This window comes from Sinocyclocheilus rhinocerous, unplaced genomic scaffold (assembly GCF_001515625.1).
Source record: "Sinocyclocheilus rhinocerous isolate Xijiao unplaced genomic scaffold, SAMN03320098_v1.1 scaffold161, whole genome shotgun sequence".
NCBI classification, from domain to species: Eukaryota; Metazoa; Chordata; class Actinopteri; order Cypriniformes; family Cyprinidae; genus Sinocyclocheilus; species Sinocyclocheilus rhinocerous.
The window spans coordinates 777107-792163 of record NW_015627226.1 but is presented as its reverse complement, the minus strand read 5'-3'; the positions used below and the strand labels follow the sequence as shown (position 1 = coordinate 792163).

At 38.5% G+C, this 15057-nt stretch overlaps 1 protein-coding gene across 1 annotated transcript in view; it reads right to left on the bottom strand.

Annotated features, from left to right (window-relative positions):
* LOC107722434 (carboxyl-terminal PDZ ligand of neuronal nitric oxide synthase protein-like) overlaps positions 1-13932 on the bottom strand; it is a 28876-nt gene extending 14944 nt beyond the window's left edge. The window contains exons 1-6 of the mRNA XM_016530795.1: positions 13521-13932; positions 13160-13231; positions 11064-11156; positions 10886-10944; positions 6888-6996; positions 1216-1294 (exon numbers count right to left, since the gene is read on the bottom strand). Of these exons, the coding sequence (XP_016386281.1) occupies positions 1216-1294; positions 6888-6996; positions 10886-10944; positions 11064-11156; positions 13160-13231; positions 13521-13625 (517 nt within the window). The 5' untranslated portion in view covers positions 13626-13932. The remainder of the gene's footprint in view (positions 1-1215; positions 1295-6887; positions 6997-10885; positions 10945-11063; positions 11157-13159; positions 13232-13520) is intronic.
* Between the last annotated feature and the right edge of the window lie 1125 nt (positions 13933-15057).

Genomic DNA, 15057 nt, shown 5'->3' with positions numbered 1-15057 from the left:
CCTTATAGAGAATGAGAAGTAACCATGGGAACGGATAGCGTATCCTGCTAATATGGCGGCGCCTTCCCGAAATGCAATGCAGAGTGAAAAGATCGTGACGTAACTCCTCATTCTCTATAGGTGAGTAACACCTTGTCTACAACAGCTAAAGTCTGCCTACACTGGACGCGATCAAACGACCGTTGAAAACCATTTGAAATTTGGCGTCAGCACGTCATAAATAGAAACGGCAGCAGTTTTCTGTCGGGGATTTGTTGCGCCGCGCCGCTCACGTCCGATGTAGACACGGTGTAACATTGGTTTTGCTTTGTTTCACAGAACTAATCGTTGCCTGGGTTATCAAATAGAGCTATCAAAATAGGGGCAAGACCCTTTTGGGGTAGGGGCGTGTTTGTTTTGGTGATTTCAAATATCAACATTGGCTACCAGAAATCACCCACTCTGCCTTTAACCCTAATCAAACACACCTGAACCAGCTAATCAAGGTCTTCAGGGCTACTTAATTACAGACAGGTCTATTGAAGCAGGGTTGGAACTTAAGTCTGCAGGAAGGTAGCTCTCCAGGGGTTGAGTTGGAGAACCCTGGTCTTTACTGAGTAATTAAAAACTGCTTCTTAGCTCTTCATTTTACCTCTGTTGTGTTTGGCCCCTTAATTGGTGCTTGCAGCTATATTTTAAAGTTTATTTTTATATTGGTCTCATCCAATCATCCAAAAATCATGGTTTAAACAATGACTAACAAAATGTTTTTGGTTTTATCTTATGTAACATTTTGTCTGAAGTATAAAACAAATATTGAGTATATTAAATATAGTTTTTATAAAGAAATAAACTTTTTACTTTGTGTGAATGTTTTTGTCTTTGGGACAAGAAATATGTTGTTATTAATATTACATCAATATTTAAGGTTTGAACCAAACCATAAATATAATTTGAGAAAAGCTAATAAGTTTGGCTGTAACAAATTTGAAGAATTAACTAATTATTTTTAAGTTGGTCCAAGTATAATTTATTTTTCAGTGCACAGACCTTATTTTCTTATACAAAAAGCAAATCTAAGTTGCTATGAAACTGTGATAAAGGTAATAAAGATTTTGAAGACTGATTTTAATTATTTTAATTTGCCTCCTATAAAAATGCTAAACATTGAAACGAGATGAAATGTGGTTCATGTTTGATAAAATGAATTGCAAGTTAAGGTCAGTGTTTTCTCACCGTCAGCATTGTCTAGACTCTGTTTATGGCACACTTCAAACGCCTGACCCACGGTCCGCACTATCCTCATGGCTTGGCTCTGAGACACAGACGGTAGATCTCTAAGCAACCAGGGTTTATTGAACATGTCAAACATGCTTTTCCACATGCAGGTAAATGTCTGTAGATTTTCATTTGATATAGGACAAAAAAGCTGTACTGTGAGAGGCAGAAAAATTAATTCACCTTTGAGAGAGGAAAAGTGATTCATAGAAAAGAATGACAGATATAAGGAAAAGAGAAGGAGTGAGTGAGAGGGAGAACATTACATTCATAAGTCAATTCCACATTATAGTGGTGCCGTCAAAGTGATGGATTAGCTTATTTTAGATGGGCCCTTGTGCTGTGAACAAAACCCAAGCCAACGAGACTTATATTGAGCAGCTTATGCCAACATCAATTTCTTTTTCTGTAGAAAACGGCTAATCTGTTGCAGGTTAAAAATAGCCCACGAGACAAAGTTTGCAACAGAATTACTTAGAATTGTCATAAAATGGTAGTTAGATCATTAATATCAAAGTTGATTGAATTTTTGTGTGGATTTAGAGGAAGAAAATCCATAATTTGTTTTAGCAGTTTTTACATTTGCTAGATCTTTTGCTAAATCTTTGATTAAATGTATGTTTTCTTGACATTTTTTGCAATTATATATATATATATATACCCCAAACTTTTTAATGGTAGTGTATAATGTTACAAAAGCTTTCCATTTTTGATAATTGCTGTTATTTTGAATGATCTATTCATCAAAGAACTGTTTTCAACAAGAATAATAAATGATTTAATTACAGATTATTACATAAGAATAAATGTTTCTTAAGCAGAGAATCAGAATATTAGAATAATTTCTGAAGGATCATGTGACACTGAAGACTGGAGAATTGGCTTGTACATTAATTTTAAAATAAATTCAAATACAACATTTATTTTAAAATGTAAAAACATTTCACAATATTGTATAACATATCTTTATTGAGTTTTTACAAAGTTTTTCCAAAAAACACAACATCCTTCCCCACAACTTACCCCAGACAGGTTAAAAAAAATAAGAATAAATAAAAAAATAAAATGTAGATACAAAAAAATCTTCAATATCTCAATTTTTAACAAAGTTCAAAAACACCTCCCAGATATAAAACAATTCAAAGGGTTTCTTTCTTATTACATATGTAAGTTTTTCAAGAGCCAAACATGTTATTAAGTTTTTCAGCCATAGTCCAATGGAAGGGCGATTGGTATTTTTCCAGCACAGGGCAATAGAACGTCTTGCTTGTAATAGAAAGTTGGTGGATTTGTGTCTTTCTTTAGTGGACAAAGAGCAATCGTCTTCATACATACTCAATACACGACTTACAGGAATTGAGAGGAAGTAAATTGAGAAACATATTGAGTCACCCCAACCCAAAACTTCTGCACCTCCTCACATTCCCACACACAATGGAAAAATGTACCTTGACGCTTACTGCATTTAAAACACAGATCAGGGATATTAGGGTTAAATGTATTTAATCTTACAGGGGTTATATAAGTTCTCATTACCCAATTATATTGTAAGAGTCTCAACCGAGAGTTCAAAGTTTGTGTTTGTGCATTTAAACAAATTGTATTCCAGTCATCTAATGAAATATCCATATTTATATCTTGGATCCATGCTTGTCTTTTATTTTCAGAGATTTCTTTATGATTTCCTCTTAGTATGTTATATAATTGGGTAATCCGTCCTTTAATGTAGCAATCTTGCAATGTGACTGTTTCCAATATCGACATTGGGGGGAGTTGTGTAGAATTCTTTAAACGTGTAAAAATAAAACTTCTGAGTTGCAAATACTTAAAAAAGTGTTTCTGAGGTATGTGAAATTTCGCTACAAGATCATCAAATGACATTAATATATTATCTTCCTACAAATCTTTCAATCTAATCATGCCCTTATTCATCCACAATTTGAACCCCATATCCTTTTTAGCTGGGCTGAAATGATCATTTCCCAAGATAGGAGAAAAATGGGAAAACACTGGGAGGTCTTCAAGATATTTATGGGCTTCGTACCAGATTACAATAGTATTTTTTACAAATGGATTATCTGTCCTTTTTTTAGTTCTTTAAGAGGTGCTGAATATAAAAAGCTGTCAAGTGTCAAGCCTTTTGTGGCCAATTTTTCAACATGTAACTAAGGCACAGCGGCAGAACCAGAACAATGCAGCCCTCAACTGAGCAGCCCAATAATACCAAAATAAATTAGGTAGTTGGAGCCCTCCCCTTTCATAAGCCAGATATAGTAAAGAAAGTCTCAGTCTTGGCTTCCTGTTGTTCCAAATAAAATTAGAGAGAAGTTTTCTTATTCTTAGAAAAAATTTTGGGGGAGGGGGAAGCGGTAGTGATTGAAAAACATATACAAATTTAGGTAGTATATTCATCTTAATCACGTTTATTCTTCCCATTAAAGAAAGAGGCAGTGTCATCCATCTAGTCGTTTCTTCAGATAATTTAGCCATCAAAGGTTCATAATTAGCTGAACTGAGGTTATTTTAAATCCTAGATAATCAAAACCATTTAGAGCATTTACAAATGGGTGACTCACTTTAGGATTTAATCTCGCTTGTTCATTGAGAAACATAATTGAAGACTTATCTTTATTTACTTTAAATCCAGAAAAATTGCCAAACAGGCCAATAAGCTTTAAGAGGGATGGGATAGATTTTTCAAGTTCTGATAGAAATACGATGGCATCATCAGCGTATAGGGCAATGCGATGTTCTAAAGCTTCTGTAAAAATACCATGAATAGTAGGGTGTGATCTTATTGCTATTGCCAGAGGCTCCATAGCTAGTACAAAAAGTAGAGGTGAAAGTGGTGAGCCTTGCCTAGTACCCAGACTACGTTTAAATGAAGGCGAGATTAGACTGTTAGTGAGTACCTTTGCAGAAGAATCAACTAAAAGAATTTCCATCCATTCCCAGAAAAAGTCACCAAATCCAAATCTTGCTAGCACCTCCATTAAGTAAGGCCACCACTGTGAAAGCCGATTCGGCGATCCACAGCGCGAAGTTGATGTATTTCCTCAGCGACCAGCATGGATCGGCTCCAGGTATGACGAAGCGGATATCGTCCTCTTTTGGAAGGCCAAACAAAGTAGTTTCGCTTTCACAACGAAACACAGCGCCTTCACGACATGGCGGCGGCGGCAATAACAATACTACAGCGAGAATAAAAGTTCTCCATGCTCAACCTAAATACACGTACCTGGGCTGAGAGGATGAGGAGGCTCAGAGGAGGCTCAAACAAGAGCCTAACAACTCAAAAAACTTGCTATTACACCAAGTCAGAAGCCTCCTTCACCAATAATGTAGATATCCCACATTATACATAGTTCCTATTCTGTAAAATAAATAGAAACCAAAAAGGAATTCTGAAAGAGAAAGCACTCCTCGTCAGATTGCTTCCATGCCCCGCCTACAATCCCCGTGATCGGTCTGATTAACTGCCTCGGGCGGCAGCCACGAGACCCAAAACGCGGGTGAGAGGCGCTCAATTCTCAAAGATAATCAGGCATACTCAACGCGATCACATCTCACAGCGTGGCTATATCTCCCTCGAGAACCAAACACACTCTGTTCAAACACTAAATTCTGTCAAGAATCAGGCAAGAACAGAAACCGCCGTGAATGCATCGCATTAAGCTTGTTCAACTCCCTCGAGAGGCGAACGCACTCGTGCAAACGAATGCAAACAGTGAGCGCATCGATCCTTATCTCTCGTGAGTCAAACGCATGTGCTTCCGTACACAAGGCTTGAAGACAAAGAAGAGGGTGACGTTTTCCACAGGTGCTCTTTTATACCCGCACTCACTTTATTGTTTACGTCATAGGCTGCCGCCTGCCAATGTCAAGTCATTGTCGTTTTTTCATTCATGCTTCAGACACCGGTCACGCTGGAGGCGTTCCCCTAGCGCCCTCTAGAGGACGCAGCGTGGAGTTCCCTTTCGAAAGGGAACAAGAATATTCTTTTTTGATGGATTTAATGTTCTCCAGGGGTCACATAAATTTAAATATTTCATAAACTGTATAATGTTTTTCCTGCTTTGAGAGTGAGAGCTATCCAGTCTCGAAGAGTGGTCAAGCAGCGGGTCCAGAGTGCAGTTAAAGTCACTTGCTATTATAACTATACCTGGAAGAGAGGCTAGCAGCATAAAAAGATTTTCAAAAAACATTGGGTTATCCTCTTCTGGGCCATAAATATTAACCAGATTAATAACTTTACTCATATAGGTTCCCTATCAAATATCTACCGGCCTTGTCTGTAATACTGTTATTTACTAAAAAGGGTGCGGACTTATGGATCAACAACATAACCCCTCTGGAATGAGAAGAATAACATGAAGCCAAGATTTGACCTGGCCATCTTCTTTGCACCTTCAATAGCTCCTCTTTGAGTAAATGAGTCTCCTGTAAAAATACTATGGAAGATTCCAGTTGTTTAATCCTTGTCATAACTTGTTTAAGCTTAACCATTCTGATCATCCTCCTAACATTCCAAGAGGTGAACTTCAGCTTATTTTGTGAGATTTTCTTTAAATTAGGATAGATTGTACATCTTTATATACACACATGTTTATCAAATAATATTTTGATGTGGAAGTTAACCAAAAGATCTGCCCGACTAAGGTGTAATTATTAAAAAAAACAAGACCAAAATAATAACAAAAAAAACTGCCATGAACAAATTACCTTAGCTGTCCACCCGAATAAGACAGCCTGACCCCTTTGCCCTCCCCACTTTAACACCTTGGGATAGAGTTATGTCCCAACACTGATCCAATATCAAAAAGGAAGCAGTTAAAGAAAACTAAGCGATTAGCTAAAAAGAAAAAGAAAAACGAATTGGAATTGTGTGAAACTCCTGGCATCACTCTGTGGATTTATGGACATTCACTCCAGAAAGGTCTTTCAAATTATATAGCTGAACTCTTCAAAGAAAATAGACATTTACAATGCGTCTAATTCTCTTATTCACTACCGCATTGGCTACTGTCATTACGGAAACAATGAGAATAAACACATTATACCCAGCAGAAAACAAGGCCTCTGCATATCAAAAGTGAAAAACAATCATTTCGGCTGGTTATTTTTAAACAGGGAAAACTGACAAACTTCCCTTTAAGTCCTTTATGCTTCAGCTGCACTCTGTATTCCCTGTATGAACTTTTCGGCATCAGACGGGTCTTCTATGTTACACAGATATATTTGCATATCGCGGAATACACAATATAGCAAAATCTCTAACGATAAACACTTTATTTCACGGTAACGATATATACCGTCATACCATCCAGCCCTAATCTATATATAAAACACAGCACTGATCCAGTGACTATTCCATCAGATGGTCTGAAACTCTCTCACATTGGTCCTGGACCAGAAGGCCATCCTTAGTGTTAAACCCAGTTACTTTAAACTTCATCTGATAATTAATAGAACAACTAAATAATTGATCTCCAGCAGAATTAATCCTCCGCTAAGATGTCCCATTTTTCCATTTCCATTCCTGGGCAATCAATCAATATTATTAACATACATGTATTTGTGCAAATTTTATCAAATGTCTGGTGGATTTCCTGTATTATGGTGATGTTTACCTTTCTCTTTGATTTGAAGACATTACAGCGGAACACATTGCTTTTATTGTCTCTTGCTATGTAACTGAATATCTTCAGGTCCTGTGAGTCATGCGAGACGTAAAATATTCTGAAAAGAAAAAAAAAAAAGATTAATGAGCTGCAGTAATTGACCTTAAAACTGTCTCATTGCCATGGCAACAACAAGGCCAACACGTTCTTCACTGACTTGGTCCCTTTGACGTCATAAAGCATTACAGAATAAAAATTTAGGTATCGGCATCTGTATCGGCAAGTACCAAAAATAAAAGTATCGGTATCGGGCGAGTACTGGAAAAAGTGGTATCGGTGCATCCCTACTTAAAACTGTCTCATTGCCATGGCAACAACAAGGCCAACACGTTCTTCACTGACTTGGTCCCTTTGACGTCATAAAGCATTACAGAAATACATACAATGTGTAGATTTTGATATTACAGCAGGTTTTGGAATACAACAGTAAATATTACAATAGTGTCCAGCTAAAACTCTAGAAATTGATCCATTTCAGAACGATCATGTTGGTATTGGACATTGCTTTAATACAATAAAACTAAAGTGGACTGACACTAGTTAACACTGATGATGTTACAGCTAAACAGTGTGTTCCCTTTCGAAAGGGAAATCGTGCTGCGTCCCCTAGAGGGTGCTATGGGGAATGTGGCATGACCAGTGTCTGAAGCATGAGTCTAAATACGACAATGAACTTGACATTGGCAGGCGGCAGCCTATGATGTCACAACTGGTGCGGCCGACAGTATAAAAGGGCACCTGTGAAATACATTAGGAGCATTTTAAAACGTAACATTTTGTAATAAATTAGGAGCACACACGTTTAACTCCTGAAGGAGCAGAAAGCGCGCATTGAAAGGATTTCTCAATGAAAGCTCCATTCGCGCCGTCCCTATTCTCGAGGGATGTGAGACACGCTTTTGGGTGGAATGCTGTCTTCTCTTCGAACAAGCTGGATGCACTAAGTATGATGCATTCCTGAGACTGACTACAAGAGACAGGTAAGGAACTCTTTCCTTTCTGCTCTGTCCTGAGGGATAGTAGTTAGAATTTGTACGAGTGCGTTTGGCTCTCTATAAAGCACTTATAGTGATGCATTCACGTCTGTTGTCGTATGATTCTTTTCAGAGTGATAGAGGTTAAATCGCACGCTTTTGTGCGATGCGGTTGCAATAATTGGCTCCAACTGGGCTTGACTCTCTCTTGAGGGATGAGAGTTGAGTGTCTGCACCCCGCGGTTGGGTCCCACGACCGCCATTACGGTGAGGCGGGACTAAGTGCAGGGGTTGTAGGCAGAGCACGGACAAGTCAAACAGGAAGTTTTCCTTTTTTGTCTCCTCTTGGTGACTCAAATAACATTATTGTTGTTAATGTGTCTAATTCTGAGGAATTAAGAGACAGAAAAGTGCTGTTATTATTATTATTATTATTAAAGTTATAGCTTGCACCAATGACAGATTAGATCCATTTTGGCTGCATGAGACAGATTTTGTTGAAAAGTATTTCTGTCTGTACATACCACCTGTCCCTGTGAGCCCTCTGTTTTTCCTTTGATCTCCATGCTGAGGCAGAAAGATTGTAAGAGATTCCATAATACGTGGAAATGAAGGCATTGAAGGCTCTGACCTGGCCATTTGGGTTTTTATGTTCTGCTGAATGGCAGGTTCAATAAGGAGCTCTGCTCTGATAGCATCATCAAGTCGTTAGGCTTTCTGTAAGCCTCCCTGGTAAGCCGTTCTGAGTGTAGGATGTAGTTAGGCATCATCTAATCTTAGAGAGTTGTTATGCTGAGACTTCCATCCACAGAGCTCCATCACACAGTGGTGCGGAGTTGTTAGGCTTTCTGAGCCTCCTTGGCCACTGCTTTTAGGTAGGGTTACCTATGAGCCCAGATATAAGATAGCAAGTGCGAGTTGTAGGCTCTCTGTCAGCCTCCTTGCAGGATATCCTGAGTAAGTAGTTAGGTCTCCTCTCATCTTAGAGAGTCGTCATTTTGAGACCTCTGCTCCTAGTGCTCGACCTGGCAGTTTGCTAAGTTGTTAGGCCCTTTGTGACTACTGCGAGTGTTGTCAGGTCTCCTCTTGCGACAGAGAGTTATTTTTATTGAGGTCTCCGCTCCCTAGACCTCTGCTAGGACAGTATTGGTGGTTTGTAGGCTCTCTGTGAGCCTCCTTGAAAGATGTCCTGAGCATAGGTCAAGGTTAGGTCTCCTCTCGATTTAGAGAGTTGTCATGTTGAGGCCTCAGCTTCTAGAGCTTGGCCATCTACTGTGAGCATCATCAGGCCTCCTCTCGCTACAGAGAGTTATCTTTATTGAGGCCTCCGCTCGCCAGAGCTCTGCTAAGACAGCATCTGTGAGTTGTTGGCTCTCTGTGAGCCTCCTTACAAGATTTCTGATCGTGGGGCGTAGTTATGCCTCCTCTCATTTTAGAAAGTCGCCATCCTGAGGCCTCCGCTCCTACAGCTTGGCCATCTACTGCGAGCGTCATCAGGCCTCCTCACACTACTGAGTGTTATCTTCATTGAGGCCTCCGCTCACGATAGCTCCGTTAGGACAGCATCTGTGAGTAGTTTACTCTCTGTGAGCCTCCTTACAAGATGTCCTGAGCGTGGGGCGTATTTAGGCCTCCTCTTGTTTTAGAGAGTTGTCATGCTGAGGCCTTCACTCCTAGAGCTCGGCCATCTGCTGCGATCGTTGTCAGGCCTCCTCTCGCTACAGCGAGTTATCTTCATTGAGGCCTCCACTCGCCAGAGCTCTGCTAGGGCAGCATCTGTGAGTTGTTGGCTCTCTGTGAGCCTCTTACAAGATGTCCTGAGCGTGGGGCCTAGTTAGGCCTCCTCAAGTTTTAGAGTGTCGTCATGCTAAAATGCGTTTCCTGCCTTCTCTAAAATCCATGTTTATGGTAAGAGCATGCGCTGACTGCTTCGTGCCTTTTCTGAAATCCATGATTATGGTAAGGACACGCGCGGGGTGCTTTGTGACCTTTCTATCTGTGTTAGACCCTGGTTTGCTCGTAACCAGCGCAGGTTTGCCAAGTTGAGTTGGCTCTCTGTGAGCCTCCTTGGATACCGCGAGTGTTGTTAGGTCTCCTCTTGTTGAGGCCTCCGCTCCACAGAGCTCCACTCAAAGATTAATGGTGAGTAGTAGGCTCCTTGTGAGCCTGCTTAGAAGATACCCTGAGCGTGGGGCATTGTTAGCTCTTCTCTCGATTTGAAGAGTCATTCATACTGAGGCTTCGGCTCTTAGAGCTCGGCTAGGTAGTAGGGTAGTATGCTAAGTTGTTAGGCTCTCTGGGATCCTCCTTGGCTACTGACCTTAGTGTGGAGTGTTGCTAGACTGCTTCGCATTTAAGAGGTGGTATATTTAGGCCTCCACTCCAGTTAGCTCTGAGTGTTAGGCTCTCTGTGAGCCTCCTTGGACACTGGCCTGATTAAGAATGTAGTTAGGCTCCTTCTCTACTGTTGAGGCCTCCGTTCTTGAGAAGGGGATGCATCGTGAGTTCCCTTTCGAAATGAAACGTCTCAGGTTACGCATGTAACCATGGATCCCTTAGAATAGGGAACGATATGCTGCATCCCTTTGCCATGCTTCAGGCATTTGTGCGTACATCTCCTTCAGACAAGAAGTGCACCAGTTGTGACGTCATAGGCTGCCGCCTGTCAGTGTCAAGTTCATTGTTGTGTTTAGACTCATGCTTCAGACACTGGTCATGCCAGAGGCATTCCCCATAGTGCCCTCTAGGGGACGCAGTGTCTCTGAGACGTTTATGTGCACTGGAGACTGGTTGTTGCTATGGGGATTTCAAAGATATTCTGTTTCTTGTTGCGGCTCACGGAGCCGAATGATTTTGATGTGACGTGTGCGTGCACAATGATAAATGTCATCAAACCTCCACAGGCCATGTCACTTCAGTCATAAGCAAAATTAGAAATCAGCTTTCTATGTAAACAAAATGTGGTTGAATTACCTGAAAATGGGGTCCTGGGCCAGTGTCATTTGGCTTTCATCCCAGCTATAGTCAAATTTCTAACATACATATTTAGCACATTTTTAGTCAAGAAATATGTTCATAATTAATTGTATATACAAAATTAATTGCACAACATATACAACATCAGAAAAATTACAAGGACAAAACACCTCACCTTTTTCTTTTTCCGTAAAACCACCTTGACACCATCCACTGACACAATAAGGTTGACTTTTTTCTTCTTGATGTTCTTAATTTTAAATTCATACTGAAAATGATACAAAAAATGATGGATTGAATAAATTAAAACATGAATCAAAACATTAACATTACTCAAATCCTACACTTAAAAAATGGTAACCTAAAAATGGTAACATATAAATGAACTAGTTTTATTTAAATTAAGCATTAATGAATCAACCTAAATACATTAATTAAAAAACCCTAAAATATGTCTTATGTTTTTTTTGTTTTTTTTAAATAAAATATAAAATAAAAAATTCTAATTTTTGTATATTCCTTTTATGTTCAGGTCACATTGTCCTTATCTGGTAACAGTATACATGTATCTACTGTACCACCACTATATACAGTAGTTGGCGATATAGTCATATACTTTCCAAGTAAAATGCTTCTACATAAGTCTGAGGCTCCTATGAAAACATCTAAGCATACACCAGTTTTCATGTATAAAATAGGAGAGTACTAAAAAATTTTTTTTAAGTTACATTGAGACCTAAACGGGTCATTTTTGACCCGAACAAGTGTCATGTTTTATTTTATTCATTTGTTGCAAAAACAACATATGAAACACAAATGAAGTCATCATTTATCAGGTTAGAGTTAACTGGAGTCACCACATGATGTGCAGTATAAATTAACAATTAAGTATGAAAAATATGGATTGTAACATGTATATCTCAAATCAAACATACAAGAAATGTATCAAGATATCAACCATCCATGAAGATGCAATTGCTTTTGGAAGACTTGCTAGCTCTGTTAGATGCAGACTGCATGAATAATCAAAGACTAGGAAATAAACAGCTCCACAGGGGTGGAATTAAAGGCAACGCACTAGGCATACTGAAGTGCGGCTGGGTTTAAAGAATGCTCTTTCATCTGAAGCTTTGATTAATGCTAACATGGACCACTAGCAAGTCGAGCTATTTTCTAAGAAGCTTGTTGTTACTCCAGCTGCTCTCAGTTCTCCTCAAAATACATAAAACAGAGGGTGATATCTAAAAAAAAAAAACTTGAGTGCTATGAAATACTAATGACTTTATCAATTGATTTATCAACAGGAAAAGTTCCCTGAAGAGAAATCGTGTGCAAACAAGTCTAAACATTGCTCAAACATAATTCTCTTTGATGGAGCAAAGTCGATTAAGCTAAACTGTGCTGCTGCTGAAAGCACACTGCTGCAATCTCATAAATACTGGACCCTTGAAGAAAAGAAAACATGAACGAAGAGTCTTTACACTGGTACCACATTATTCAAATAAACAACTTCCAACACATGAACCACCTGCCTGACCTAATAAATGGGATTTTTCCTAAATTCAGAGTGTGAGTGCATAAAGTTGCTCTATCAGGACCAGTTCTTCAGAGCAAAATGTATAATCATTAACAGCTTTGAAAAACTCTTGAGAATTATGTAACATGGTTACAAAGACATGTTGTATTGCAAAATGAAGACGATATATTTAAGGTTTGCGCTACTTCTAGCCTAGGTCACAAATCAAAATGAATTTCATTGAGCATGTCAACTTTTGTACATACTCTTAGATGGTCTCGCTTTCACTGAAGTTTAAGATGCTCTTTGGATGGTTTTACACAAGATTTTGGAGTTTATGCAGCTTGAATCCGAACAAATACATGTTATTTTTCAGTTATTTCAGTAAATTATTATTGTTTTTGTTGTTTCTATAAAATTTTTTGTTCTTGACTGATAAATATTAATAATAATTATTATTATTTTTGTTTTGTCAATAATATTACTGTTCATTATTGATGATGATACATTATTATTATACTATTATTATAATGCTATATAAGTATATATAATATTATAATGCATACTACTACATATTAACACTCTATATTTAAAATATATGCGAATTACCAGTAATATTATATTGTAAAACATTGTGAATCAGTCATTTGTGTGCAAGATATGCCATTCATACATCATTCTTTCAAAAAGGTCAACGGTCTGCATCTTTATAAAGATTTTCCTATACTTCACCTGTCAAATTCAGGAACCCTTACCCGTATTCGTCTCATAGCGACCAATATTTCAATCCTGCTTTTGGGTCGCACAATATCCAGGCTCCCGATGAACTGTGGCAGAAGAGGTTAAACAATTAACATAAGATAAACTGTATATTCTGGGAAAAAGTCAATGATTTGCATGCATACCAGTGCAACAGGTGATGTACAGTTACCTTACATTACACTGTCCATGTAAATATTACACATTAATAAAATAATTACATCGGGTTTTTACAATCCCTTCAACAAGATAATTACATATTATAGTACTCATAATGCAGTTACATGGTAACAAGTGCACTAATGAAGTAGCCTAGTACACAATTAATAAACAATTGCATTTTTTTCTAATATTTACCTTCACCTCGAATGTGAGCCCATGCTGGAACTGCCCATCATTATCAGCAGGAATCCTCTGATCCACTGAGTAGTCTACCAAATTATATTTACTCTTCTCCAGCATCGTTTTATGGTATGGAAATATCGTTCGATACCTTTATTTACTCAACACATGCTGAAGCCTCTTTGCTGCACTGATTTCTGAGAGATTTCTCACAGAAAGATGACGGCAGACCTGAAAATGTCCAAAAGGCAAAGGCAGAGATGCTCCTCCGCAGAGGCATTCAGCATCATTTAGAGTAAATATGATCTTAGGTGTTTGTTTCATAGCCGAGCAGAAGGTTCAGAAGGCGTATGTTGACTGTTAGTGCGCAAAGTCTGGATTTCCAGCATGATGATAAATATCCCACCTGTCCCCGTTGGCGCAGACTGTCCCTTATCGTGAATTTACTATGGCGAAGGCTTGTCTATTAATATTCATCAGCCAAGCCTTCGCCATTGGAAGGTCATCAAGCAATATTAGCGCGACCAAAGTCATATTCATGAGGCAAACGTTCCCCATAGGAAGGTTTGCAAGCAAAGTCTGCATGAGTTCATTAATATTCACGTGCCAACCTTCAGCGTTGTAGCATTCGTAATTTGGCATCCATGATTTCAAAGGTTTGTGTGAAGCCATACAGTCAGGCTGTGAAATGTACCGGACTTTGGAAACACTTATGAAGTGCTGACATCTTGTGGTTGACATAAAAAAAAAAATCCACTCCTACAATGAAATTGAAGCCATGCACTGTGGCTTAAACTAGAAGTTAGGATTTAAAAATGCTATAATATCACTCATAGACAAACTGGCACACTAATCCAAAGACTGTATCTAAAGGGGCTTTGACCAATCCCAGTGTTTACAATATGTAGCCTAGGCCAATATAGCTACATATGTACCGAATACTCAACTCAACTCAATTTTATTTATAAAGCACTTTCAAAACCATAAATTTGGCCCAATGTGCTGTACACAAGAAGCATAAAATCTAAAACACAAGAAAAACATAAAACAATAAAACATGTCATTCACAGTTATCCGACCAATCAAATGTCGAAAGCCTGGTAAAACAAGTTAAAGCCAAATATTAAAAATGTCCATGCTTGATGAGGATTTTATAGGTAATGGCAAAGCATTCCAAAGAATATATCTAGACTAGACTTTATCTGAACAAATCTAACTGTTGTGTGTGAGTGTGTGTGAGTGTGTGTACCTGGTATTCCCTACATTATGGGAAACAAATGTCCCCACAGTGATAGTAATACCAGTAATTGTTGATCTTGTGGGGACATTTTTTGGCCCCCATGAGGAAAACAGTTTAAATTATACTAAATGAAAAAATGTTTTTTGAAAAATGCATAAAGTTTTCTGTGAGGGGTAGGTTTAGGGGTAGAGTTGGGAAAGGGCACAGTATAAAATCATTATTTCTATGGGAAGTCCCAATAAAAAATGGAAACCTGTGTGTGTGTGTGTGTGTGTGTACCTGTTTTTCTATTCTGGTGGGGACTTAAACCTG